The sequence below is a fragment of the Pseudopodoces humilis genome, chromosome 10 (genome assembly GCF_049639895.1).
Source record: "Pseudopodoces humilis isolate 2021_Gansu_Grassland_sample_001 chromosome 10, ASM4963989v1, whole genome shotgun sequence".
Classification (NCBI taxonomy): Eukaryota; Metazoa; Chordata; class Aves; order Passeriformes; family Paridae; genus Pseudopodoces; species Pseudopodoces humilis.
In genome coordinates this window covers 3,332,943-3,360,520 of record NC_142209.1, presented here as the reverse complement: position 1 = coordinate 3,360,520, position 27,578 = coordinate 3,332,943, and the positions used below count along the sequence as shown (strand labels likewise).

At 45.3% G+C, this 27,578-nt stretch overlaps 1 protein-coding gene across 3 annotated transcripts; it reads left to right on the top strand.

Moving 5' to 3' along the window:
• The first annotated feature begins 442 nt into the window (after window positions 1-442).
• FAM20B (FAM20B glycosaminoglycan xylosylkinase) lies at window positions 443-27,578 on the top strand. 3 transcript variants are annotated; one of them, XM_005528703.3, is made up of 8 exons: window positions 443-515; window positions 6,866-7,396; window positions 10,455-10,541; window positions 12,812-12,921; window positions 15,053-15,224; window positions 18,879-19,070; window positions 22,011-22,070; window positions 24,105-27,578. In XM_005528703.3, exons 2-8 carry the CDS (start codon window positions 7,020-7,022, stop codon window positions 24,334-24,336), a joined length of 1,230 nt encoding a protein of 409 aa, XP_005528760.1. In that variant the 5' UTR covers window positions 443-515; window positions 6,866-7,019; the 3' UTR covers window positions 24,337-27,578. The 3 variants fall into 3 exon arrangements, with proteins under 3 accessions (XP_005528760.1, XP_014113075.1, XP_087916766.1); XM_014257600.2 differs by having other exon boundaries at window positions 475-515; window positions 6,967-7,396; XM_088060640.1 differs by lacking the exon at window positions 443-515 and adding an exon at window positions 2,848-2,934.

Sequence of the window (27,578 nt, the reverse complement as noted above, 5' to 3'; positions counted from 1 at the left end):
CTGTTTAAGAGGGCTGCAATTCCAAATTATAATTCTGTAATTCCAAAATCCGAGGAGCCAAGTGCCTCTGACGGCAGCGCGCGTTGTTACAGGACCCGTTGCCACAGCATCCTGCTCCCGCGGAGCGCTGCTGCGCGCAGCCACAGCTGAGTATTTTCCATATGCATTTGAAAAACGTGTGTGACAAATGTGTATTCGCTTGCTTTCACCCTAAAGCCAGGGATCTTCCCCGCAGCCGTGGAGCGGCACCGGCGAGTCGGGCCGGGGTTAACCGCGCCGCCGCCCCATTGGCGGGCGCCGCCCCCCCCCCCCCCCCGCCGCTCCCATTGGAGCCGCCCGGCCGCGTCCCCCCGGCCGGGGCAGCGCTGGCGGCTGATTGGTGGGCGGGCAGCGCGCGGCGGGCGGGGCGGGCGCCCATTGGCTGTGGGGCGGGAGCGGGGCGCTGGGCGGCACCATGTTGTGGGGCTGGCGGGGGCCGGCGGTGGCCGGGCCATGGCGGGCGGGCGGCGGGCGCGGTGAGTGCGGCGGGCGCGGGCGGCGGGGCCGGGCCGGCGGCGCTTGAGGGACGGGAGCGGGACGGGACGGGACTCGGCTCCACTGCGGCTCGGGGCGGGTACAGCAGGGGCGCCCGGGCCTGGCGGCGGGAGGGAGGGGGCGGAGGGGCGGCTGCGCCCCGCGGAGCGCCGGAGGGGCCCCTGCGGCCGGACCGGCGGCGGGAGCAGCACAGGATCAGGGAATCAGTGAGGCTGGAAAAGACCTCCAGAGATCGTCGAGTCCAGCCGGTGACCCAACAGCACCTTGTCACCAGACCATGGCACCAAGTGCCACGTCCAGGCTTTCCTTACACACCTCCAGGGACGGTGACTCCGCCGCCTCCCTGGACAGCCCATTGCAATACATAATCACCTTTTATCGTGAAAATATTCCTCCCTGTGTCCTACCCGAACCTCCCCTGGCGCAGCTTGAGGCTCCGTACTCTTGTCCTGTCGCTTTTTACCTGAGAGAAGAGCCCGAGTTCACCTGGCCACAGCCCTCTGTCAGGGAGTTGTGGAGAGCGGGGAGGTTTCCCCGAGCCTCCTTTTCTCCAGGCTGGGCCCCCCGGCTCCCTCAGCCGCTCCTCATCAGCCTTGTGCTCCAGACCCTTCCCCAGCTCTCTTCCCTTCTCTGGCCTCGCTCCAGCACCTCCACGTCCTTCCTGACAGGTCCGGCCCCCGGACACCCCCCGGCTTTGCCCGCTGTGGTCGGCGGGGGCTGCACGGACGCAGCTCTGGCAGATGGGAATTTTTGTCTGCACTCCTGCGGTTCATTCCTCTTCTGGATGCTCGCTTTGAGCTGGGGACGGAGCCCCGTACAGCTGTGAAGCCTCTTTGGCCATCTCTTAACCCTTGGGAGCAGCCGTGTGCACCGTGGGCTCTCACCGAGTGCCAGTCGCAGCTTGGCGAAGGTCATTGAACACTGCTGGAAAAACACAACGTGTGTTCATAGAAGCGCTGACTCTGATTGTCAAAGCCGTGGGTTTAACACTTTTTAAAGGATATCTCTCATTGGATTCTTTCTGGATATAAATGTGCATAAGCACTGCAGCTGTTTCGTTGTACCTTCTGAGGCCCTACAACATCCATAGTGCTGTAGGGGCTGAGCAAACAGAGTAAAGTGTAAAATGTAGATCCTAGGTTTGTAGTGGATTCATTGGGAGTGGATCCCACCTGGTACTTTTTACAGAACAGGCATTCTTGTATCTTGTTTTAATTTGAAAATGGCTCCATTCACCCCTTGTGTCCTTAAGTCTGGCCTACATAGTCACTACAAGATTTGCCTCCACTTGAGGTGCAAAGTCAATTTTGCTTTGTGGTACAAAGTTGTCGGCTTTGGGTTGTGACACCAGAATCCCTCTGCCTGTCCTCAGGAGTGGATGAGGGTGGTTGGCACTGTCCTACAGCAGAGACAGGCTCGTTGCTGCTGAAAGCCAGATGGGTACATGGACCCTGGTTAAATTTTTAATGCCGCACTTATGTAGGAGCTGAATAAACATGTCGAGTGGAGAAGGGAAACTGCAGAATTTTCTCACTGCCTTGGCTTCATTTCCAAGTGGAGCAAGGCTCCCTAAAGCATTTCTAGCTGGCTTTATTGACCTGTAGTGGTCAGGTGGAATGTCAGTAACTGGGATGGGGACAAGAGAGAGTTGTTCCAGCTCTCTTCGGACCATGTCCCAGCACCCTCTGTCTCAGTACCCTTGGCTCCTGCCCCTGTCCTGTACTGTTCCCCATTTCAGTGCTCCAAATCCCTCCCTGCCCACATGGCAGTCCCAGCTCCCTGCCCTTACCAACTTTGTGCACATGGGTTGCCCACATGGCCAAGGCATGCAGACAGCTGTTGAGCCAATACCACGGCCCTTCCTGCAGCACCCCTGGCTGCCAGCTTCCAATAAACACATAAACCCTGTCCTCAAAACATCTACTGTCCTCTCAGATGTGTTTGGAATTAGCTGGTGGATCCAAGTGAAAAGTGTCATTATATAAACTTTGTTTCCATAGGAAACACTGCTTGGTGGAAAGTCATTCTGCAAGGAGGATTTAATGCAGCCTGGTTTTCTGAGGAGTTGTTTGCCACATCCTACCCCAGCATCTCCTGCCTGGGCTTCCCAGTGGCCTCGGTGCCTGGTAGCTTCTCCTTCCCCAGGGCTGCACCCAGGAGCTGCCTGTATCCCAGTCTGCCCTTTATTTATGCAGCCAGCTGAGTCAGGTGTTCCTGTTTGCTGTGCCGGCAGCTGGGAAGGATTCAGGATATTTACCCAGTTGTCCTTGGCTTCTCAAGGCTTCCATCCTCTATCTGGCCTGTGGTTTTTGTAAAGCTCGTGCAAGTGGTCCTCTGACAAATTTGGTAGAAATGCAGGCAACAGATTCTAAAGTTACTAAGGGATATAATAGGCCAAAGGTGGGCAGACAGAATGATTTTGTTTCTTTCCAAAGCTGTGTGAGAATATTTCAGGTGGTTACTGATTGTTGCAGCTGCAGGCAGAGATATTGCAGTGGTTAAAATGCTTGTGTTCTTTCATATTTATCAGTATCGTGGCTCTCTGCTGGGGGTGCAGTCTTTGGAAAGTTTGAGTGTAGACTGTCACAGATTTTGCCTGTAGATAACGAGGGTTTTAACAGGAAGGGAGATGGAGAAACAGCAGACAAGTAAATATGTGGGAAGCCTTGAGCGCTAGATGACTAAACTCGTACACAAGGCAGGCAGCACGCAGAGAGTGGAAGTGACAGAATGAGTCTGAGAAATCCAAGGAAAGGTCTGTGGGAGCCTGCCTGTGGAAACTGGAATAACAAGGCTCACACAGAGAGGGGAGGCACGAGCCACCAAGGAGCTGGCCAGAGAGGGGAGGATGGGAAGGAAGATTGATCTGGTGAGGCTGAAGGATGTTTTGGGAAGAGGAAAATATCACTACTGTATACGATGTTTCTTCAAGGCATTTTTCAGGATTTACTGGAGAACTTCTAAAGGCCTTTTGATAGGTGATCCCAAAAGGTACAGTGTATGTAAGAAAAACCCCATGCATTAAACAGGAATTAGATTCTGCTCCCACCATATCCATTTCGGATCAGTGTCTGTTTGAGCTAAGATTTTTTGTGTACTTGTGCTGCCAAACTAAACCTTTGCCTGCCCCTGGACCTGATTTGTGACTTGGAGCATAATGAAATCCTGGCAAATTGTACACACAAGTATTTTTGACATAGCTAAAAAGCTTTATGATATAAAAATAAGATTGTGATCTGAGGCACGGCATTGATTTTGTGATTCCAATAAAAAATGTCTTGTAGGATTTTTCTGCTAACTTTGTAGGCTGCTTATAGTAGCTGAGATTTTTCTAACAGGCAAATTGCATGCTGTTTTTTGAACTGGTGTGTTTGTGTGCGCCCTGACCCCACCATAATACTGAGGAGATGCTGTTATTTGTATATTGAGTTGAAAGACTCATACTTGCTGAGAATACAGACCTGGTTGTAATAAGAGAAAGAATTGATCAGGAAATTTCCCAAAGAGGTAGTGAAAAACACTTATGCAAACCTTGCAGTTGACTAGAGCATTAAAAAGCTGTGAGGGTTGATTATTTCTGTCTGTTTTCTCTTTTTAGCTGGGTTTACTTTTGCCGTTGTTCAAGACCCTTTTGCCGTTCATGTCACAGAGTTCTGCTCACCCTATTTCTTCCTTTCTAAAATTTTGGTGGTGTATTGTTATTTCACTTTTCTCATCTCTGACCTCATTCCAGGGCCAGCTTGACACTTCTGGAGTTCTCATAATCTTCCTTTCCAATCCAAGACTTTGGCAAAGACTTGCCTTTTTCAAATTGCTTTCTTCCGAAACTGCATAAATATTTTCTTACATGGCCTCAACGCTGTCACCCTTGCCATCTTCAATTTAAAACAGTAAGCTCAAGTTCTTGCTGTCCTTGGTAAACTTGTTCATAAAAGGATTCAATTCCCTTGGCTTGTAGAGCAGAGAGTGTAATGTTGACACCAAGGAGCAAAGTGCAGGCTGTGTGCAAGGAGCACACTGGGAAATTGATTGCATGGCAACCTCTGAGGTGCTTTGGTGTTTGTTGGAGGAAAGCAGCCGATGACTCATGTCCTCAGATGTCGCTAAAAAGTGAGAGCCAACTCACCAGCAAATAGTTTAATATTTAATTTTATTTATTTTTGTAAATTCTCTTTACCTCATTGGAGGGTTTCAGCCAAAATTAGTTTCAAAGCCATCACAAAACATAAACTAAGTAAATGACCTTTAATTTAAGTGACTATAGCTGTATTCTCCCCATGAGTCCCAGGAGGAATATCCCTAGAGAAACTCAGCATTCCTGGAAATCAGTCTAGAAAAGTGAGTGGTCATCTTGAGCTCCAGAGGTGTGGAGCATCCTGCCCTGTGCTTTAATGCTTTAGTCAGCCAGCACTGAGCTGTGAGACTTCTTTTAAATGTGTGTGTACACATACACATATCTCACAGCGAGGAGTAGCTGTTCTGAAATGACCTCTGTTCTTCTGCCTAACTCCTTACAAACTCAAGTGGATTTTAAAAATGAATGGAAGCAGATCTTGATTACAGCAGTGCTCAAAATGATTCAGAATTAGTAGTTTTAAAGAGGTGAATTATGCAGTCAGAATGAGAGGGTACAGGTGCAGCCAGTCTGCTTTGCTTGTCTGCTTAAGTTTAAGAATAATGTGATTATTATTTAAGGATCTCTTCCTGGGTGAGTCCATATCTGCAAGAATGAGAGCTTTTTGGTCAGGTGCATCTTCCTTGTCTGTGCTTCTCATTCTTGTGCTTGCAGTGGGTAATGTGCAGGTGGCAGTGCTGTCTGGAGAAGAACAGGCTGCCAAAACAGAACTAGATGAAGAATAATATATGCTCTAATTTCCATATAAACATGTGATTTGTTCTCTTTCAGTATGAGCACAAGCACTTATTTTCCAACAGATTAAAATCAGTATTACACAGTTAACAGGGGACCACAGTTCTAGTTTGAAGCATCCCTGACGCTTCTACCCTCTGCCCTTCCTGGGGTCTCTTCTGTCCTGCTGTGAGTGCTGTCAGGGATGTGGGAGAGCCACACATGCATGGGTCTGCTCTAGACCTCATGTAAATTTGTTTTGGGTGCCGTGGAGTCCTTTGTGGATTTGCATGTGCTTTCATACTAACACTCTTACACCGTGCCAGCCTGATTCTGCACTGATGGCTGTGACCTGTGTGTGCCTCACCAGGCATGGCCTGGCTGTCCTGTTGGTAAATGAGCCTGTGGCAGCTCGTTTTTTCCCAGCCATGATTAATTGTGGCTGATTTATACACTTAACTGTTAAATTGCATGGGAAGGCTTTTCTGTGTCAGTCCTCCCCCAGCTCAGGGTGCTGTTTGGGGTTTGCATGATCGGTGTGGCTGGTGCAAAGAGAGATTGCTGCCGGCTCCCAGTGCCCCTCAGAGATGTGCCTCATGTCCCCTTTCCATTTAGCTTTTGACTACATTCAGCTAATACTAGGAAGGCAATTCTGTCCTTTGAATACAGTTGATGGTGCATTCTCTGGTCCTTACATGTGAGCTCTGCCCTGGCCAAGGCTTTTTGAGGGGCCAGACATGTCTTGCAGCCCACTGTCAATATAGAAACAGATGTGGCTTTAACTGTCGTAGGTGAGGCTGCTGAGAGCAGGCAAGGGTTAGTGGTCTGGCATATTTTTTCTAGTTAGTTTGGCTGAGATTGCAGACACTTTGTATATTTTCTGTGGTTATGGGTTTTACAGTTGAATGCACAAGGTATTTAGTTAACTGTGAGGAAGTGAAGATGTCATCCCCCACCCCAGCTCATTTTTTTTAAGAATGGAAAAAATGCTGAGTAAATTATAGTGGTAGTAAATGAAAGGCAATAAACAACTAAGTCTATTCTGTCCTTATGTCTCGTTCCTTCAGGAAAGTAGGCTGAGCAGCTGTTCTTACTGTTGTGAGCTGTCTTAAAATCTACCTGGGAGCTTTTCTGAGGGATAGGTCTTTAGGACACCAGCACTCAAAGGATCTCGCACTAGTGGAGGAGCGCATGTGAAATTGGAGCAATCGCGTTAAACTACGGTTCCCTGCAAAAGTCTTGCCGGTGGTGGTTGCAGCTGCTCTGATTTCAGCTGTGTAGAGATGCTATCTGGCAATTTCGCCTTCCATGCAGATCACAGGAAGGCTGCAGGAAGGCAGCAAACCCATTGTGTTTTAACAGAAGTGTCCGGGCTTTAGGATACAAGTTTCCACGAATGCAGGTTTATGTTCCAAGCACAAACTTGATTTTGAGTTTGGTGGGATCTGCAGGATTGTAAGTTTGTGTTTTGTTTATTTTTAGGGGTACCAGGAGATACTTCAGTGGTGAGACATCTTTTACAATGCAAATTAGGCATGAAATTCATCAACTAACATCCCCTTCCTCACCCTGATCTCCAACAGACTTCCCGTAACGCTCGGAAGAAAGGGTCAGGGGAGAAGGGCTGAAGGGCACCATGAAGCTGAAGCAGCGAGTTGTGCTGTTGGCCATCCTCCTCGTCATCTTCATTTTCACCAAGGTTTTCCTCATCGACAACCTGGACACGTCGGCCGCCAACCGGGAGGACCAGCGCGCGTTCCAGCGGATGCTGTCGGGGCTGCGCGTGGCGCTGGACCCGCGGCTGGAGCACACGCTGCAGTCGCCCTGGGAGATCGCGGCGCAGTGGGTGGTGCCCCGCGAGGTGTACCCCGAGGACACCCCCGAGCTGGGCGCTGTCATGCACGCCATGACCACCAAGAAGATCGTCAAAGCTGATGTGGGATACAAAGGGACGCAACTGAAAGCTTTGCTGATACTTGAAGGAGGACAGAAGGTCGTCTTCAAGCCCAAGAGGTAAATACTGCTTTCAATGACTGCATTAATAACTGCTTTATTTATATATTTTTTTTTCCTCCATGTTGTCACATCAACATTCAGTGAATTTTTCTATAAGTGGAAGGACCATCCTGTTATTTTTGAGACAGAATAGAGCCTTGCTGGTGCTCTAGTAACACTATGTTGCTGTGCCAGCTGTCTCTCAGGCTGTACAGACTTGATGCTCATTACAGCCCGTCTTTAGATTGAAAGAATAATCACTGTTCAGTCCTGAGGGAGTGTTGGTTAGACCTGATGTTTCTGAGCCATATCTTTCTCACCGTGGAAGTGCAGCTTCTGGCACTTTGGGGACAAGCTTCACCTCCTTGTTGAGTCAGAATGCCAGGGGAGGGTGCAATTCAAAAAGGAAGAAAACTTGGCAGTGGACTTAAAAGTACATCTGTGTGTCTGGTGTAGTTGAATGTAGGCTGTAAAAATGGTTTGGGTAGGTCAGAGTGAGAGCCCCTGAGCCTCCTGCCTGCCAGTGGTGAGTCCTGGAGGACCAACTTAAGAATGGAGGATAGTGATACTTCCTTGGTATGGCCTTGGTTTACAGTGATCCTCAGAAAAATTTGATATGATTGAATGTTTCTGAAGAGTCTTAACTGTAAAGCTTTTGGAACTGTTTGTCTTTGGGGAAAAGGAGAAGAAAGATGTTAAAAAGTAAGGCCAGGTGTGTTTTAGGAAATTTCACTGCAAATGAGAAGTGTCATGACAGAAAAGGATTTTGGGTTAAGCAGAGCAGGCATTATGGTTTCCTGTCCTGTTGATGAGCAAGTGCAGAGGTCACAAAGATGCTCTGAGGGTTGGAGCACCCCTGCCCAGAGACAGGCTGAGAGAGCTAGGGCTGTTCACCTGGAAAAGAGAAGGCTCCAGGGAGATTTCAGAGCCCTTTCCTGTGCCTAAAGGGGCTGGAAAGAGATGGAGAGGGACGTGGGATAAGGGCCTGCAGTGACAGGACAAGGGGAATGGCTTCACACTGATAAAGGGCAGGGATATGTGAGATATTGGGAAGAAATTCTTCCCTGTGAGGGTGGTGGGGCCCTGGCACAGGTTGCCCAGAGAAGCTGTAGCTGCCCCATCCCTGGAAGTGTTCAAAGGCCAGGTTGGACAGGGCTTGGAACAGCCTTGTCTAGTGAGAGGTGTCCCTGCCCAGAGCAGCAGAATTGGAATGAAACGTTCCTCCAACCCAAGCCAGTCTGTGATTCGAGAATGAGACAAAAATCTCTGAACAGGCAATTCCTGCTCTGGCTGGAGCTCCCCTACAGGCCCAGGCAGTGTGAGCCTTGCACACAAAGTCCTGGTGGTACAAGAGTCATCTCCTTCAGTGAAAGCACTGGGGATTCACAGCATTCCCATAGAGCTTTCTGTGTCAGGGAATGCAATCAGGGGTTTCGCCGAGCGTTAAATTGCGTTCTGTCTGTGCAGGCAAACACAAGCACTGTGCTCCAGCAAGGACACATGCAGCTGGAGTATTTATAGGAGCGCTAGAGAGGGTGGCCTTGGCCACCCTGGTAGACCCATGTTCTCTTTGTGGCTGCTGAATAGCCAGGTTTGTGGGCAGAGTCTTGTTCTGGCACTGCAAGAGAGTCTATTTAACCAGCTTTGGACCTGAAAGCTCTGTCAAAGTTACTGCTGAAAACAGTTCTGAGCAAACTTACCAGCTGGGGAAGAAGGAATTCCCTCATTACTTTTGCTCTGGAAAGGACTAGATGCCTACTGTGCATGGAAACAAAAAGTTTGGTCAGGATTTACTAAAAAATCCCAGTTCTGCAGCTTTCAAAAAGTGACCATGTTTCCAAAAGCCAGCTGTTAAGTACATACCAAATACCTGCCTTTGAGGACATGTTCTGGGGATTAACTATCTCACTTCAAATTTACTTGAAATTCAGCTTAATTTATTAACAAATAATACTTGCAATCATCACATATGGTGGTATATGTGACAGAAGATGCTGGCTTGCCTCTGGAAGCTCCCATTTGGCAGGAATCCTGCACTGGTGAATTCTCTTTTGAGCTGCCTTGCAGAGAAGCTGAAGCATTTGCTCAGGCTGGGGAAATGGACTGTCTTCTCACCCCACATCCTTCCTGAGCAAGGCTAAAACAGCAAAGTCGAGCTCTGTGCCTTCTCCTACACTGTTGTTGCTACTGCTTGAATACAAATTCTGCTGGAAAGAATCCAGTTTACACAATTTGATACATAGATGGAAATGAGAAAACAGGTAATTTAATTTGGCCTCATTTTATTTGAAAACATGTTGCATTTTGCCCATTTGCTTGGTATTGATTGTGGTATTTCACACTCGGCTGCAGTGTGGTGCTAAAGTAGGATCTGCACTGATCCAAGTGTCAGGAAACTGAGAAATTGGTGTTTGCCTTGACTAAGTACCATCTACTAAAAGATTAAAAAAAGGAGCAGAAAGACTTGCACTTCACCAAAATACACCATTGTTGTTGCAATGAGTGGCTAATTTCTATTTTTTGCTTATTTTTAAATTTTAGTTCTGCTTATTTTTTAATTATGTCTTTTCTCTGCCAGAATAAAGGCTCTGTTTATACCCAGTATTGTCCTCTGGTTCACGCTTGCTGATTTTTTATCTACTAAAGATTGCATTTACCATCTCTTCCACGATATAAGATTGTATTTGAGAATTGTTAATGTGCAATTCTTTCTAACCCCAAAATCATTTGTGGAATTGTTGCTTTCCAGTATAAATAGCCCCCTGTTCCATAGCAGGGTCTGTGCTCTTTGTTCCAAGATGTGATTTGTCATATGGTTGGATTAAAATTTATTAGCTGGAATGTGAGCTGTTTCCCAAGCTCTGGAGACCACTGTACATCAATGACTTTTCCTCCTTATTTACCACTTCAACAGTCTGGACACTTTAATCTCATTGATGTTTTTCCCCTCTCCCATTGGCAGTCACTTGGAAAGTGACCCAGAGACTCTTTAACTGTTATTAAATTGTTACTCTGAACAGTAAAATTGTCAGGAATTCTACCTAGACTCACTTCATTTGACTTATTTCAATTGCAGATATGCCAGGGATTATATAGTGGAAGGAGAACCCTACGCTGGCTATGACAGACACAACGCAGAAGTGGCAGCCTTTCACTTGGATAGGTATGGAATTACTGCTTTAGCTGGATTTATTGCCTTTGGAAAATACCAGGAAAGAAGGAGTTCTTTGAAGAATACACCTCAGATGGGAATGATCTCTAACCTGCCCGTATACTACATTGAAGCCAAATTAAGAATTAGCTTATTCTGTGAAACTTAATTTCTAAGATCTGTCCAAGAGTGTAATATTTTGGATACTTGTGTAAAGTTTGGAAAGGAGAATGAGCCCTGAATCCACTCTGGTTAATATTACAGGGGAGAAGGAGCTTAGCCAAATTCTGTGGAAGAGTCTGAAATACTAAATGTATGTGTTGAGTTCATGTCCAGTTCACTAAAAAGTCAAGACTAACAGTTTAGTCTAGATTAAATATGAATCAGTACATCCTAGAGGAAAACCAGCAATTCATATATTAATTGTGCTTGGGGTACCCAGGTGGTTTTGTGGACCTGTGCTGGAGGTGCAATTACAGGAAAAAATGAAAATTATAGGATGTTCAAAGAATAGGACAGAAAACACCAGACACTGAATGTCAGTAGTTAGGAAATGCTGTTAGGGCTGCAATTTCACATAACATAAATGAGCACAGTCTCTGTTTCCTCACAGGAAGATTTGGAGGTGAAGACAATTAAAATCTTGAGAAAAGGAGTAAGGACGGACAAATGTAACAAAGGATAGAATGGTTGAACTTAAACTGAGATTTCTCAGAACATAGATAAGAGCCTTATCACTGTGACTAAACTCATAGATGGTGACAGAGATATTTGTTGGTCCTGATTCACCTGTGGAACTCATTTCACAGTAGAAATCAGTAATTCTAGGAAGAATTAGAATATATAGGGTGATAACTAGTTGAATAGCACCCATTGCTGCTACAGCCAGCTTGTGCTGATGGGCCAAAATCAGGGTATATTAAGATCAAAAAAAAAAGGTAATATAGCCAGATGTCAGTCCATTTGTGCTTTCAAGAAGCATACAGGCTTCAGGTCCCCTGAAAAAGTAATGATTGAACATTCAATCAGAGCCTCTTCCAGTGTCCAAATCCCACTTAACACTTCTTTGCTGTTCATTTGGTCATGATTTTGTGCTTTTTTTCCTCTGGCCTTTCTCTGTGGCTCTGCACCTCTTTATTCTTCAGGAACACCAAGGATGCCATTGTTTCAGGAAGGATCCTGGATCATTTTGTGTGTTTACCACTGATGGGGAGGCTGTGCTTTCCAGGATTGTGGCCTCTCAGCTGTGGGTCTGAAAATACAGGGGCAGGTTTTCCACATCTCAGCTCTGTGCTTGTTTTCTTGGAACACCAGAAACAACTCAGGCTGTGCATAGCTCAGTATTGGCTCTGAGTTTTGTCCTTATGCACATGACTTGTTCAGACAGACATTTTGTGTTGCACTTTCTCAGAGTTATTTTTATACTTACAGAAGGGGATTTACTCACTGAATATCTAAAACAAATCCTTTTCAGTTTTTGGAGTGACTGTCCCAATACATCTGTGGAGTGTCAGTTGTCCTCTTTCCAAAAGAGCCTTTTCAGGATCTTTTTCTGAGATGCAAAGACTATCAAAAGGGTGTCAAAAGTGCATTAAGAGAGTTGGGGCTGACAATTCTTTGATCTTTGTTCTTTTTTAAGCACTTTTAAAATTCCATTACAAATGCCCGAGTCAATTGTGGTCACAGACCAAAGGCTGTGGCAGGCATGGGAATGGAACCTGGATCTTGTAACTCCAAATTTTATGGTTGTTCTTCCCACCTCTGTTTTTCCAGGCACTTCTCAGGCATTCCCTTTTGTTCTACCATTCTCTATCCCCTTCTCCTTCCTTGTGCCAAACAAAACAATTCTTGGATTGGTTGCTTTCAAGTGTCATTGAATTTGGCTTAAGCATAACATTTTAATAGATAGTGGTTCCCACAAATTAAAATGATCTTTCCAGGTGACCAGCCCACGGGCCATATGGTTTTACTGCTTCAGACACATGATGGATATTCCTGGTGTGAGGTCTGAGTTTTGAGAGTTGGAGCATGGTACATCCTCTGTTGCTCTGCTGCAAATGCTTTAATAAAGGAGTGTCACTGATGGCCTATAAAGCAAGTTTAACATCCAGGCACATAAGAAAAATTAATTTCCTTACTTAGAGAGGAGGTAGCTGCAGGGCTTCAGCTTTACTCTTTGGTCTCTGTCATCTCTGACAAAGACTGTGAGGGTTTTTTGTTATAATTTTGAACTGCTGCCGATGTTGCAAATTCTCAGGTCGTGTTTTTTCCCCCCCAATCAGAATCCTGGGTTTCCGCCGAGCCCCGCTGGTGGTCGGCAGGTTTGTGAATCTGCGCACAGAGATCAAACCAGTGGCCACAGAGCAGCTCCTGGGCACCTTCATGACTGTGGGTAAGTGGATTCCATGGACTGTGCTGCCCAGGAAAGGAAAAAAGCTTAATGGGGAAAAAGCCGTGAGAACCTGACACAGCTATAGAACAGTGAACCATGATGCAGGAAGCGCTTTCTGTGCCAGGAGAGATCTTGGATAACCCTGTTTGGTGGGGGAGGAGGACTTGGTTTTGTTCAAATAGTGTTCCCTCATGCTGCTGTTACAGATGGGATTTTTATGTTTTGAGTAAGAATTTTCTCTCTGCTGTCAGAGATGGTTAGAAAAATCTGTGATTAGACCTGAAAAGAATAACGTTGTATTTAATGTGAAGCGAGTGGTGATTTGGGATAATTTATAGAGCTGACACACTGGTTGGTATTAGATGTTGTTTGTGCTGCATCAGAGCCTGCAGAGCACTTAAAACCAAACATGGCAGAACTTCCCTGTGTTGTTTACAGTCATAATGCTGTGAAGTGCACATAATAGAAGCTATTAATGTGAACTCCTACCAGGTGGTCATTAAGCACCAAGAAATTACTTATGCTGCAGCCTTAACTCCCTCAGGCTTTCATAAACCATTCAATTATTACTCTTTTGTTTGTTTCATTTCCTAATCAGAAGGCTCCAGAGATGATTGTTCCTTACCTCTGGTAACATTCCTGTTAGAAGCGCTGCTGGCAGTCTCACCTGCTGCCTGACACTGCCACTTAAAAGGTGCAACTTCCAGATGAAAGTTTCAGCTCAGCCTCGCCAGACTCTGCTGGCATTCACATGGGGTGCCTGCCTCAGGCAGGCTTTACGTTTTCCAATTTCAGCCAAGATAACCAAGCTGTTCACTAGCAGCAGTGCTGGCTTGAGAAGTAAGGCTCCAGAAATTTTCATTGCTCCTCCTTAGATTCCTTGGAACTGCTGTTCTGCAAAGCAGGAGCTAAAGAAATGGGTGGATCTGTGGAGGAGTTATGATCTTTTGTCAAGCCAAATTTGACAAAGTTCCTGAGGTTTTGAAGAGAGAATTCATTCATACTCAGTGCAGGTTTACTGGAATTACAGCTAGAATCTCAAAGAATTCTGTCTCTCGTTAGACCTGCTGCAGGCCCTGGATGGGAAGAGAGACTTGAAGGTTTCCATACAAATAAGAGATCTGATCTGCAAGCTCTGTGTTGGTAATAATCTCTGACATCCTCAGGTTGTCTGATGGGATACTGGGAGCACAGGGTCTGGATGGAGGGCTCCAAAGGAGTGCTGGCTGAGAGGCAGGGATATGTGAGGATGGAAAGGGAAGAATATGGCTTTTGGAGAGCTGTGCCTGCTCTGGGGAGGATATTGGATGTAGAACTAAAGGAAGAAAGGACAGAGAGTAATCACAACCAAGTGAGACATATCTGAAGAATATTTTGGAAGAACATCTGTGAGAATGGAACTGGATTTAACTTGGTGAGGATCAAGTGAAGGTGGGTTAAGAAGGGAAAAATGGAAAAGGTTAGACTAAAACTACTAATGCAGACTGCTCCAGACTACTTAATGCTACAGGATGCATCAGTGTTAGTGGACTAAAGGCTGCAGTGTTTTGTTGCTCCTCTCCTGTCGGAAGACGTTGATGAAGCTTTGACAGATCTCCATGCCTGCATCATGTGAGAGTGATAATTGTTTCTGTCTCCTCTCCCGAGTCAGCTCAAGTAGCTGAGATATGTGGCAGTTCTCAGGGCACTAAATCCCTTCAAGTGCTGCCATGTGTCTTTTCACTTATATCTTTTTGGTCAGCTTTTTCAAATAAGTGGGAAATCTGATCCATGAAGTATGAAATGTGAAAAACAAGCAGTGTTAACATTGCAAAGTCAGGGTCCTCAGGACTACGAAAGGATCACAAAAACCTGTTGATAGTGTAATGTTGTATTAATTCTCAGAGTGATAAAGTCATTAGAAAGTATAACTGCTCTTTCCTTTTCATATTCTTTAATTGCTCTGAATGAGGGGATGTGTGTGTAATCTCTTTTGAACCTCTCCCTCTCAGAGACAGGAAGCACGAAGACAAGTGCACTGAAATCCTGTCATGGGGCAGCCTCCGCTGCAACAACATGCTCCTGAATTTCAGCTGGATTCCTTGCATTAACACCTCTTAATTTGACACCTTTTAATATTTTTCTTTTTAAGGCAACAACACTTGCTTCTATGGGAAGTGCTACTATTGTCGGGAAACAGAGCCAGCCTGTGCAGACGGGGACATCATGGAGGGCTCAGTGACCCTGTGGCTGCCGGACGTTTGGCCCCTCCAGAAACACCGGCACCCCTGGGGCAGGACTTACCGGGAGGGAAAACTTGCCAGGTATGGGAACATGGCAGTGTTATTCTTTATAGATGATAATTTGCACTAAAATGACCCTCACAAATACAGTGGTTAATTAAAGAGCGTGAAGTGCTTTCACAACCTACAGTTGTGTCAACAGCTTTCTTAGGACAACTGCCAAGAAGTCCAGAATAAAATTTAAATAAAAATGAGAAAGAAAAAACATCTTCATTGTTTTCCACAATACTAAGCACTGTCCTTTTCCTGTATCTTGGCTGGAAAAGAACTCCACAGTGCAGTCACTCCAAGCTCTGAAAATTTGTCTGTGGGCAAGCTAAGACTTGTCTCTTGTGCCACTGGACCTTCTGTTGATGCTGTGGCCCCTGAAATGTGGTAGCACTGTGCCATACTTAATATCATGATCCTTGTAGTTTGTTTTCAGAGTTGTGGAACTGGTTTAACTTAAGCTAGGCCCTGTGTCGTGGTTTGATGCTGGCCAAATGCCAAGCACTCATGAAAGTCATTTGCTCACCCTCTTCTGTTACAGCTGGACAGAGGAGAGGGAAAAAAAGCATTAATGGAGGGCTCATGAGTTGAGATAAGGACTGGGAGAAAAAAAAACCACTCTAAGGGAAAAACAGGTCCAGATTTAAAGGTATGAAGTAAATTTATTATTAACTGAGTCAGAGGAGGATAATGAGAAGTAAAATAAGCCTTTGAAACACCTTTTTTTCCCCATAGCCCCTTCCCGTTGACAGCACAGGGAGCCAGGGCATGGGGGTCTTGGTCAGTTCATCACTTGAGATCATTTTCCATTTGCTCAGGGAGAGGAGTCTTTCCTTTGCTATGCCGTGGGGTCCCTCCCATGGGCAAACAGTCATCCCAAAACTGTTGTGGCGTGGGTCATTTGTCCACAGGGTGCAGTCTTTTAAAGATAGGCTGCTCTAGTTTGGAAGCAGGGGCCTCTGTCTCTGTAGTTGAGTCTCCCACTGGATCACAGCTTTCTCTGGCATCCACACACTCCACCATGAGAACTTTTCCCAAGGGCTGTGAGTGGATCTCTGTATCCCCCATGGACTTGATGCATTATAAGGGGACAGTTTGTTTCACCATGGTCCTCACCACAGCTTACAGAGGAATCTCAGCTCCAATGCCTGGAGCACCTCCTCCCCTTCTTTCTTTTCCACTGGCCTTGGTGTCTCCATGCTGTTCTCCCTCACATGTCCTCATTTCCTCCTCTTCTCTGACTAGAAGAAAAACTGCTGCTTGTAGTAGGCACCATTGTCAACAAGTTCCACTAACTCAAGGATTCTTGCAAGATCCCGCAGCGTGAGAAGTTGATCTCGTCTAGGTTCCACACTGGGGAATCATTCATCATGCTTCCATTGCCAGCCATCAGAGATTGGCTCTGTCAGCCATGGTGGAAGCTTCCAGCAGCTTCTCACAGAAGCCACTCCTGTGGCCTTCCCCTGTCACCAAAAAATCAGGCTGTGCCAAATCAACACACCCTGGCTTTGCTTTGAATGCCATCAGTATTTAGTGACCATGCTCAGCATGTAAAGAATGCAAAATCCCACATTTGTCTTTTGTTAAGCATCTTTCTACAATAGATGTAACACATCTGAGTTCCTGAGGAGGGAATGTTTTTGCTATGACCAGAAGAAATGGGTTTGAGCTTAGTAAATTTTTCCAAGTCTGTCTTGAACTTGAAAGTGATTAGAAGAGATTTTCAGTCCTTGAGCTAAAGTATCCATTGATTTCCAATGATGTGATTGTTCTCAGAATCTCATCCAAAGGCTCTGTTGAATTGTTTTAGAGTATAAAAGGCACAGATTGAATTTTGAGCAGCAGATGTTTTTTCTTTCCCAGCAGGTCAAAATCAGCTGTGTTCAGTACATGGTACATTGCAGTAATGAATGGGATGCATTTCTTGGAGGTGTTCCTCCTATTGAGAGGCTCCTTTTCATCACACCCTGCCTGCTTACACAGGGGTTTATCTTGATTCCTGTGCTGATTTGATATTTGGTGTATTTAAACTCACATTTGCCTCCTTCAAATGAGGTTACAAGTTTCTGGTCTTTTTCACATTGTCATGCTGCCCATTTCACATTGAGAGATCAGAACTAAAGTTTCTTGGTGTCATGCTCTCCTTTTTCTGTGCTTGGTAATTGTGGAAAAATAACTCTATAAGAATTTTTCCCTGCTCTAGCCGCTCTTCTGAGTTGACCATTTGAACATAATTCACAGAGGCACATTAGTGTATGTAATTTTTAATGGAGGTGTAATAGACAAAATCCCTGACCTTCTAAGGCCTGTGCTAATACAATATAAATGATTAGAAGTGAGTGTTGAATAAAAGTCTCTCTTGAAAGACTGCATGGAAAATGAGGAGAGAGAGCACAGTTTATCTGAAAAATTGTGGCAAGGAGATTAAGTACTGCTCTGAAGTAAAATGAGAGAGAAAGAAACACTTGAGGGAGAGCGAGATGCAGCATAAGAAGTGTATCCAGAACAAGGAGAAGAGGTTCTGAGACTGTTCCTGTATGGATTTGTGCTACACATTGAGTGTGAGTTGGACCTTAATCCCTCTTCCTAGTGAGATTTAGGCACAGCATTTAAGGAACTGTTATCAGAAACACTGAGAAGATAAATTTTTAACCTCTCTGATTTGGATACCTGGAGGAAAGGTGGGATATTGGGACCTCTGGCTTCAGACCACTGGAAGATGAAGTGGGATATGTGGCAGTTGTAGTTAGATTCTGATCTTCCTACTTTTATGACTGTCTGCAGATTTGAGCATGTCAGCAAGTCTTCCCAGCTTGTGTTTCCTCCATCTCTGTTTCCAAATCACAGATGGTTTAAGGCATTTCCAATTTAAGTGCTATTTTGTGAAGGATTGTTTCAGTCCTTACATGGAAGATGTCCTTGTTATTTAGGTTGACAGATGGAAAGGATATACACCAGAGATTTGGCTGTTTTGGTGGTGGTGTTGAATAGCTTTGAAAGCTGTAAAGAAGAAAATGAGAAAATTTAAAATCCTAGGTTTGGAGAATTGAGACATGACATCCATGTTACAAGATTACCTGGAGAAGGAGATAAGAGGGAAGCTTGAAATCTTGTGAGTGGAGAAGAAGGTGATATACTCTGCAAAGGAAGAGGAGAGGAAAGAGACCGCTGTGAGTGAAGGAGAGTGAACACTGTGAAGCCCTTCTCCAGGGGGCAGAGGGGCTCATTACTAACCACCTCTGTGGTTCGTGAGGGTATTTGCATTAGAAAGAAAAAAGGAAGGGGATGGTTGGAAAGCCAGATGGAAACAGCTCAAGGCAGTGGAAACAGACACATTACTGGAGTGTTCCTTGGGAAGCTGAGGGAGGAAAAGGCATGGCAGTAATCTTCCCACAAGACAGCCTGGCCACTGTGGAGTTGTGAGGAAGCAAACTCTGACTTCATTTTCCGTAGGAAGATGATCTTTGTGTATCTTTGAGCTGAAACTACAGCTTGCTCCATAGGCTGGGATGTTAATGCAGGGTTTACTCTCCTCATGAAACACTGTTGTCAAGCTCTTCCTTCTTGGTCTAGCCTGGGCTGCTCCCCTCTCTTGGTGCACTCGAAGGTGACTGAGGGCAGCTCTAAGTGCTGTTGCTGTGCAGTGGTGGTTCCCTGAAGGGCTGCTTGGTTCCTCTCTGGCTGCAGGTGGGAGTATGACGAGAGCTACTGCGATGCCGTGAAGAAAACGTCCCCGTACGACTCGGGCCCGCGCCTGCTCGACATCATCGACACGGCCATCTTTGACTACTTGATCGGCAACGCCGACCGGCACCACTACGAGAGTTTCCAGGATGATGAGGGAGCCAGCATGCTCATCCTGCTGGATAATGCCAAAAGGTGAGCCTGGGGACAGTCCTGTTGGCCTGGCAGTGGTGAGCGCAAGGGCACACATTTATCTGCTCTGTCTCTCTCTGTTTTCTCTCTCTCACAAATTTATTCTTTAATATCTTTTGTAATCGTCTCTCTTTTTTATCAGAAATTATTCACCAAGTCTTAGGGTCCTTGAAAGGCTGTGGTGCTGACAGGACAAGGGGGAGTGGATTCAAACTGAAAGAAAGTGGGTTTGGATCAGATATTAGGAAGAAATTCTTCCATCTGAGGGTGGGGAGGCCCTGGCACAGGTTTCCCAGAGAAGCTGTGGCTGCCCCAGCCCTGGAAGTGTCCAAGGCCAGGTTGGATGGGGCTTGGAGCACCCTGGTCTAGTGAGAGGTGTCCCTGCCCATGGTAGGGGGTGGAACAAGATGAACTTTAACCCAACCCAATATTCTAGGACTCTATGATTCCACTCTGCGCTCTAGATACTCTTTTGTCTTGGCAAAGTCTTGCTCAAGCTACAGAAACTCCACAATTAACACAGTATTTCCCAAAGCAACTTTGAAAGCTTTGCTCCAGTCTCTCCTCCTATCCCCAGAAAAGCCCTTTCCTTTTAGGCTTTTAATTAATGGAAGAAAACTTAATCTTTTTTATTTATCACCAATCAGTGAGTACTGAAATAAAAGCAGATCTTTTCAAAATGTGTTTTTGGCTGATTTGGCATTCCCTGCCGTCTGATATGCCTACTCAGGCTTCGAAAAGTTAAAAGTTTAATGTGGAGGTAGAAATGATACCAAAAGCAAAATATGATGATGTTCTAAATGTGGACACTAACTTACCCCAACAAAAATGTTTTAAAAATGTGTTTAGAATATGAGTCCTTCTGTCTTTGCTATAGTTTTGTATGTTGTCCACTATAGGTTAAAAATCATATTGAAGACACAGCCTTGTTTAAATCATAACAATGTGATTAATTTTTCCTAAAAACATAAAGATCATCTACTTGCCTTTCTCATAATTTAGTCCAGCAGTTCAGGATTATTTATTTTTCTGGTGAGCACTCCCATGTGCAGTGGCAGTGAGTTTCCCTTCTGTGAAGGACCAGCAGTTCCTGTGGCAGGCTCTGCTCAGGCTTTGCACACCACTTGAGACCTTGGAGATCCTTGGAAGGCCTGGAGTTACCTTTCTTTTCCCATTTATCTTCTGTATAGTGGATTCCATCCCTCCTTCCATCTTTCCATCCATCCTTCCTGTCATCAGCCTGTTCAGTAATACTCCAGTATGACAGCAGTATGCATTCCACCCTGGGACTGCTTAATTACTGCTGCTTTAGGTGAATTTGGCAAAAATGCTCTTTCTGTTCCTCACTGACAATGTGCTAGGAGGAAGGAAGGTCATGGATTAGCTGGAAGTTTGAAGGTCAAGTCCCTTTGTTATGGTATGTTCCTATAACATTATGAAAATATTTCTGGTGGGGCTTTGCAGGCTGACAGTAAGTTGTTTTTTCCTGAAAATTTAAGTGATTTATTTAGTCACTTAATAAAATTGTAGCATTTCTGTGAAATAATGGATAGGGAACAGTTTTTCATAGAACTATGGTAGATCTCAGTTTGGAAAGGACCCCTAAGGATCATTGACCCCAAGTCCTTGTTTCTTACAGGGCTACCTAAAACATATAAGAGCAGATGTTCCTTGGTGCCATGACCACTTCCCTGGGAACTTATTTACTTTTAAAGCTATGAATAACAGAATTATTTGAGTAGAATAATGCCAGGCCCCTGCAGCAACTCATCTTTATTGAAGGGTGTCTTGGTTTGAAAAGACAGGTGTTCTCTAAGGAAGGTAGGAGCCTCCCTTGAAATGGAAAATGTAAACCCTCGCCCTCCAAATTACTGTAATTTTGAAATTAAGAGGCTCTCAGGCAAAGATATGGGAGTAGGAATAACACTTCTTTACTAGTATGTATAAATTTAAAAAAACCCTGCAACTTAGTAGGAAATGTAAAATAAAATGCAACCTGACACCCTGTTGGGCAGGGTGTTGGTAGCAGTTTAATTAAATGGTGGCTGTAGCTCTCCTGGAGTGGCAGATGTGGTTCTGTTGAAGCAGTGACCCTGTGGAAGGGTGTAGTTTTCCTCTGAAGGTCCAGGGGTGGTGTAGATGGGTCTGGTCTCTCCTCTGGGAATCCACTGGAGAAAGGCTGTGGTGTTCCAAGGCTCAGAGTATATCCAGGTAGGAATGCTGGGCTCCTCCCCCTGGGTGGAGCATCTCCCATGGGATGATGTCATTTTATCAGTCAATGGCCCATTAACAGAAGAGATCCCCCTGGAGTTTTGAGGGATGGGTCATGGAAGAGAAAAAGAACACTGCCCCACCTGGTTTTAACAGCTTGTAATAGAATACAGACTTTTGGTTACATCTTGCAACCCAAGACAAAGGGAAAGTTCTTAGTTGAAAACAGTATTATGAGGAAGGTGAAACTATGAAAAATAAATTCAGCATGTGTTTAGATGAAGCTTGAAATACTGTGGAAGCCTTCTGGCTTGAAATGTTTAAGTTGATCACCTTGTTAGTGAACTGTTGCTCTTTGGTTGTTGCTGTTTGGTTCCTTCCCTGCCCAGCTGTGCCAGACAGACAAAGCTCCCATTCTGCATGCCCAGAATACCACTTATTCCTCACCCCTGCATCATTTCTAGACTCCTCTGAAATGCCTTTCTAAGGTGCCTTGGTCTGATAAAGAACTGGGTATGCTGGTGCTGCTTCTGTTTACCTGCTTAGCTGATGCTGATGAGAGTTACATCTGTGACTGGTCATGACCTGTTTATATTTTAATTTAAATTATTTGATCTCTTGGAGCATGAAATTGCCTAGTATTGATTTCTCTGTGTTCTTCACTAAGCTCTTTATGTTGAGAACAACCTTAGGAGTTCAGCTGGTTCACTCAGTTTTAATTTTTCTTTTCAGCTTTGGAAACCCTGCCCTGGATGAAAGAAGCATTTTGGCTCCTCTCTATCAGTGCTGCATGTAAGTGAAACACAGGGGTGCTGTTCACTTATGTAATTGCTGTCCTTTGCAATATCATTAACTTGTGAGCCTTCTGGCAACCTGAAAAGGTTTGCTGGGTTCCACAGTGCTGTACTTATTTGAGATATTGTCTGTTTGATGGATTGTCACTGCCTGAGAAGCTGAGGGATCCATTTTCATGTACATTGGAGGGTTAGCTGCAGAAAGTGGTCTTACCTCCAGGTCACTGGTTCAGATCTATCCATAGTCAGTGTGACAGGTACTTTGCATCTGCAGCTGTCCCCATCCAGCTCCTGACAAATCAAAGTTCACATCCCAGCTTGAGTTCTCCCTGGCAGAAGCAAAGGATCCAACGTGTCTGGCAATTTAATCATTTCAAATGTGGCTTCTAAAGAAAATTGCAGTCCTGCTCGGGGGCTTCTCTCAAGTAAAATTTGTAGTTTCTTTGTAGAGTTTTGTTTCTGTTTGGCCTTCTGAGCTGTTTTATTTTCAGAGACTGTGACTTTATGATTTCTGTTCCGTGTCCACTCTCTTACCAGGCCATTGCTACTTCTCATTAGGAAATAGGTGCTGTGAAGACTGTAGTACCTCTCCTCTGGAACAGCCTGAGAGAGCTGGAGTGTTCAACCTGGAGAAGAGAAGGCCCTGGGGAGACCTCAGAGCCCCTTTCTGTGTCTAAAGGGCCTCCAAGAGAGCTGGAGAGGGATTTAGGACAAGGGGAATCTATCACACTGATAGAGGGCAGAGTTAGATGGGATATTGGGAAGAAGTTCTTCCCTCTGAGGAGGTCCCATCCCTGGAAATGTCCAAGGCCAGGTTGGACAGAGCTTGGAACAACCTGATCTAATGGAGGATGTCCCTGCCCATGGCAAGGGGAGTGGAATGAGATGTTCTTTAAGGTCCCTTCCAGTTCAAGTCATTATGGGGTTCTATGAAAATTTACAGGAAAAAAAATACTGAGATACCAATTTCCTGACTCTGATACTTCAACATTAACTCCTCCAAGCCTTCCAAATGGAGCTTGTCCATGAAGCTTGTCCTTGAAAGGTTTTCTCTTCCAAATTCTCTGGGACCTTTGAAAACTGGGAATTTTGCAGAAAGCCTGAGCTGTCATCCTGCTTGCACTAAGCACAGCTCCCTGAATGCTGCAGTACACCTGGTCTATGTTCTGCAAGATCCTTTAAAAGTCATATGGAGAACAGCTAAAGAATTTTCAGATTCTTTCTTTTTCCTGCATTAATTTTAAATGAAAGTTTAATTTTATGCTTTATTGAGATTCTTCTGGAGTCTTTGTCATCTTGATTTCCCCAAATGCAACCAGAGGAGAAGTTTATCTCTGTAAGAGACTCTGCAATTTCCTGCTTTTCAGATATTCCTTCTTTCTGGTACTGGGCAAATGCCATGTAAGAATTAATTTGCGTAATTGTTTTTACTGTAGGTTTGTTACAACATTTGCTTATTTTGCTGGTTTTATTAGAGGCCATCAAACCCAAGAGTTTAGACCAGGGGTGCTAAAGATTTGGCCCTGAAAGATTTGGGGGAGAATCCCAAGAGACTTCACGGAACATGAGAGTTGAGATTGGCTGACATAAACAAGCTCAGTGGCCATTGAAGAGGAAAGGTCACTGCTGTGTTCTCTTTCTTGCAAGTTTGGTCAACTGCCTTTTGTGATTCATTATTATTCAGTGATGCTCTTCCTGAGGTGACCTTTGTTTGAATTTGTTACTTTTTCCTTCCTTTTCTTTCCTTTCCAAACCATGTCATGACTGAAGACCTTCTGTCCTCTCAGCTGGAAGTGTTCCTGTGTAACATCAGTTATGTCACACCGGATTGATCCTTCATCATCTTCAGTTTTCAAGTTTCATTAGATCCTGTCTGTGATGCAGTTTCACCTGGACCCTGCCATCCCAAACCCACTTCTGCAATGAGTCTTCGTTCTTGATGTGCCAGGCTCCCTCAGGAGGTTGGCTCTGGTATTCCCAGTGGGATGCAGCTGGGCCAGGGTGTGGTGACGTGTGTTTGTTTCTTTTGCAGCATCCGGGTTTCTACCTGGAACAGGCTGAATTACCTGAAGAACGGAGTCCTGAAGTCTGCCTTAAAAACTGCCATGTCTCATGACCCCATCTCACCTGTGCTCTCCGACCCTCACCTGGACGCCCTGGACCAGCGGCTCCTCAGCATCCTGGCTACAGTGAAGCAGTGCACAGACCAATTTGGGCCAGATGTTGTGCTGGTGGAAGACAGGATGACTCTGTCTCACTTGTAATCGTAGCAGAACGCGAGACAAAAGTCCTTTTTTTAAAAACAAACGAACAAAAAAGCGATAGAAAAACAGCACAATCAGTTCAGAAGGGCTGTGGCCAAGATGGACTGACATGAACAGGAAAGCTCCCGAGCCAGAGGAAAGGAGGTGACACTGGCTTTTTCCTTGGGCTGGATGTGAGAGGTGGGAAGGGGGCTCAGATGGCTCAGCCCCCATGGTGGCCACTGTGGCGTGTCCATTGCCGGCAGTGGGCATCGCGCTGGATGAAAACGGCTCTCGGTGCTGGTGCAGTGTGTGGAATACAGAACTCCTTTGTGGACTGATCTGGAGGGGACAAACAGAGATGAACAGCACAGTTCTCTCCCCTTCTCTTCCCCCTATACTCTGGCGACTTTGTCTGATTCAGGGTTGTACACAATCAGCTCTGAGCTGGTTGGGCATTTTACTGCTTCTCTAGAGAACGAGCGAGGGGCGAATAAAATAACTGTTAGACTGAAGAGTTGTGCCACCCCCCAGGGGTGGGATGTTCTTCTGATTGTCTGAGGGGTGAGAGAGGGGACCTCTCTGCTGCTCACTTGGCTTTTCCTTGATAAAAGGCTGGGAAAAGGGGTTGCCTCATTTGTGATAACGCTTCAGTGTTTTTGCTGAAGTCCTATCAAAGATTTATCCACAGGGTTGGAGATTTAGGAGAGGACAGGGTGGTTATACAGCACTTGATAATTAAGGGGTTATAGTAAGTTTCCATGTGTCTTGTCACTTGTTTTTTAAGGAGTCTGGCAAGGTCTGAGTAGAGAAAATATCCTTGCAATCCTGTGTCCATTATAACCCAATTTTCATTCTCTTGTAGCTGAGGAGGACAGAATCTGTCCTTGGAAGCAGTTCTGCGTAGCGAGGTCAGGCTGCTTTACTGTGAGCCCTGAGTGCTGTGGAGCCTCTGGGCATGTGGGACTGGGGAAAGAGGAGTTTGCTGGACTTCCCCAGTCACCAGCAGAAACCCGAGGTTTGCAGAAAGCCCTGAGCTGTGGTCTGTCTTCATCTCACCTGAGAGAGCTTTCTGCTGCTCCCTGTGACCCCAGCTCAGCACTGCTGTTCTTGGAACCCCAGTGTTGGGGTCCCACGTTCACCTGGTTTGCCTGTGGCTGAGCTCAGAAGCTGTGACCACTCCAAGGAGGTTTTCTGCCTTCCCCAGCTGCTTCCTGCAGCCCCCACTGCGATGTTCTGCCTGGGATGGTCATCCTGGCGTCATCATGAATGCTTTTGCCATAGAAAAAAACTTGTTTCTTCAGGGCAGGTTTGCAGCGCTCATCTTGTGCTAGTCCTGTTGTCCTTCAGCACCTGTGCTGCCAATGAGTTTGTGTAATAAAACCGATCACCTTGGGGCAGGTCTCAGTTTGTGTCTCCAGAAGAGAGGCAGTTTCATCACTATTTCCAGACTGAACAGCTTTGCATCAGTGTTCAGCCAGCATGGTCCTTAATGTAAGGAAAGAGCTCCCTTCTCCAAGTGATTACAGGTTACTGGACTTGAGAGCAAGAGCACCACATTGTCAGTTTGAGCCCTTTTCCTTGATTTTCCTGTCAGGATTTCTCTAACTGCAGTGTGGCAGGCAGGTAAAGAGCTGCCTCCTGTTCTTGCACCTTGCCTGCACCTGATCTAGGAGGTGTCAGGGAGACAGTTTATCTGAAAAATGCAGGTTTTAGTTTATTTTGCTGAAGTCTTTTTCTCATTGCATGAGCAGAGTATCTTGAAAGTAGAATGTGACCGCTTACCTGAGGTGCAATTTTATGTTATTCTTGCTCTCTTCTGGACTTGGCCACAATCACAGATGCGCCCCAGAGCAATGAGATGATGGGATGGGACCTGGAGTTATTTACTGGAGTTCTTAGTCAGGATGGTGACACAGCCAGCTTTGAGGACACTGTGAAGCTCATACCTCTATCACCTGATAACAGAACACACTTCAGAAGCTGTGGGTGGTGCCTGTGGGGCAGGAGCAAGTGCTATTTTAAGCTGTTTCCCAGGAAATTTCAGATGATTTACCCAAAGGGAAGATGGTGAAACACATGGTTCGTGGCTTGTAGCATTTCAAAAAGTGTATTCTTCTCTTTGAGCTTAATCATGAGTTCTTAATATTTTGGGAGGGATCTACCAAAATTTAATTTCTGGTTTCTGTGTGATCACTCTTGATATTTACATTTGATTTAACAATGGGTTCAAAAAAAGGTCTTTCAGTCTTTGAAATTAAATTAGTGTTGAGGACTTACATATTGTTTTAAGCTAAAGCTTTTGCTGTCAAGTGGAACCTGGAGATAAGTTTTTCCCCAGTATAAATGTCAAAGATTTAAAGCAGGGTATTGGTTTATTTTGGTTTACTTGTGGACAAAGGGCATGAAGTCCAGCATTGTCAGTAGAAAGAAACAAGAAGCGGTTATTTTTTGGGGTTGTTTTTTTTATTTGTGATATTGATGCTTCTGGTTGCTGTAAACACTACTGGAGGTTGGTGTTCTGCAGTAGGAAAGAAAAATAAATTCCTCTCTTAAACCAAAATCAGGACAATCTGGTTTTGGCCTTGTGATAATTTCTGCCCTTTTGGCAGATGATGGTTTTGCTTGAACACAGAACCCCATGAAATTTTAAGTTGTAACCATTGCAAAGCAAATGAGGAGCAGCATCCGGGTGCCAACAGGGTCTGCTTGAATCTCTGAAAAATAACATTGTTTGCAAGGCAGGTGCTCTGTCCAGGAGGTTTTCGAGACACCTTCTGATTCTTGTTCACTGTGCACGTGTTCCCCGCTGGCCCCAGATGTTACACACTGGTTGTGTCGTGGTTATCAATGATATCAGAGCACTGGAAGCGCAGAAATCAAGAACTAATTAAAGAGCCTCATCAGCCATCTGCTATTTACCTCCTCCTTCCCAAGTCAGCCATCAGGGGGAGGACACACTTGAGTCAGCTCTTCTTCAGCAGCTGATGAACTGGAGTGTGTCTTGCCAAACAAACTTCAACTCAAAAGTACTAATTTATTAAGAAGGTAATTTATTTACTGCAGCAGCTGGAGCAAGATGCTGGAAACAGATTTCCCTCTCGGATATGCCAGAGGAGGCCCCTGGGAGCTGCTGCACAAATGGAGTTGCTAATAAGCAAACAGAACGCAATCATGACTTTCTACTCCTATCCCCCCGGGGTCAGATCCCACATAAAGCAACATTGTGTGAATACAGATTTTAATAAAGCAACATCAATAGA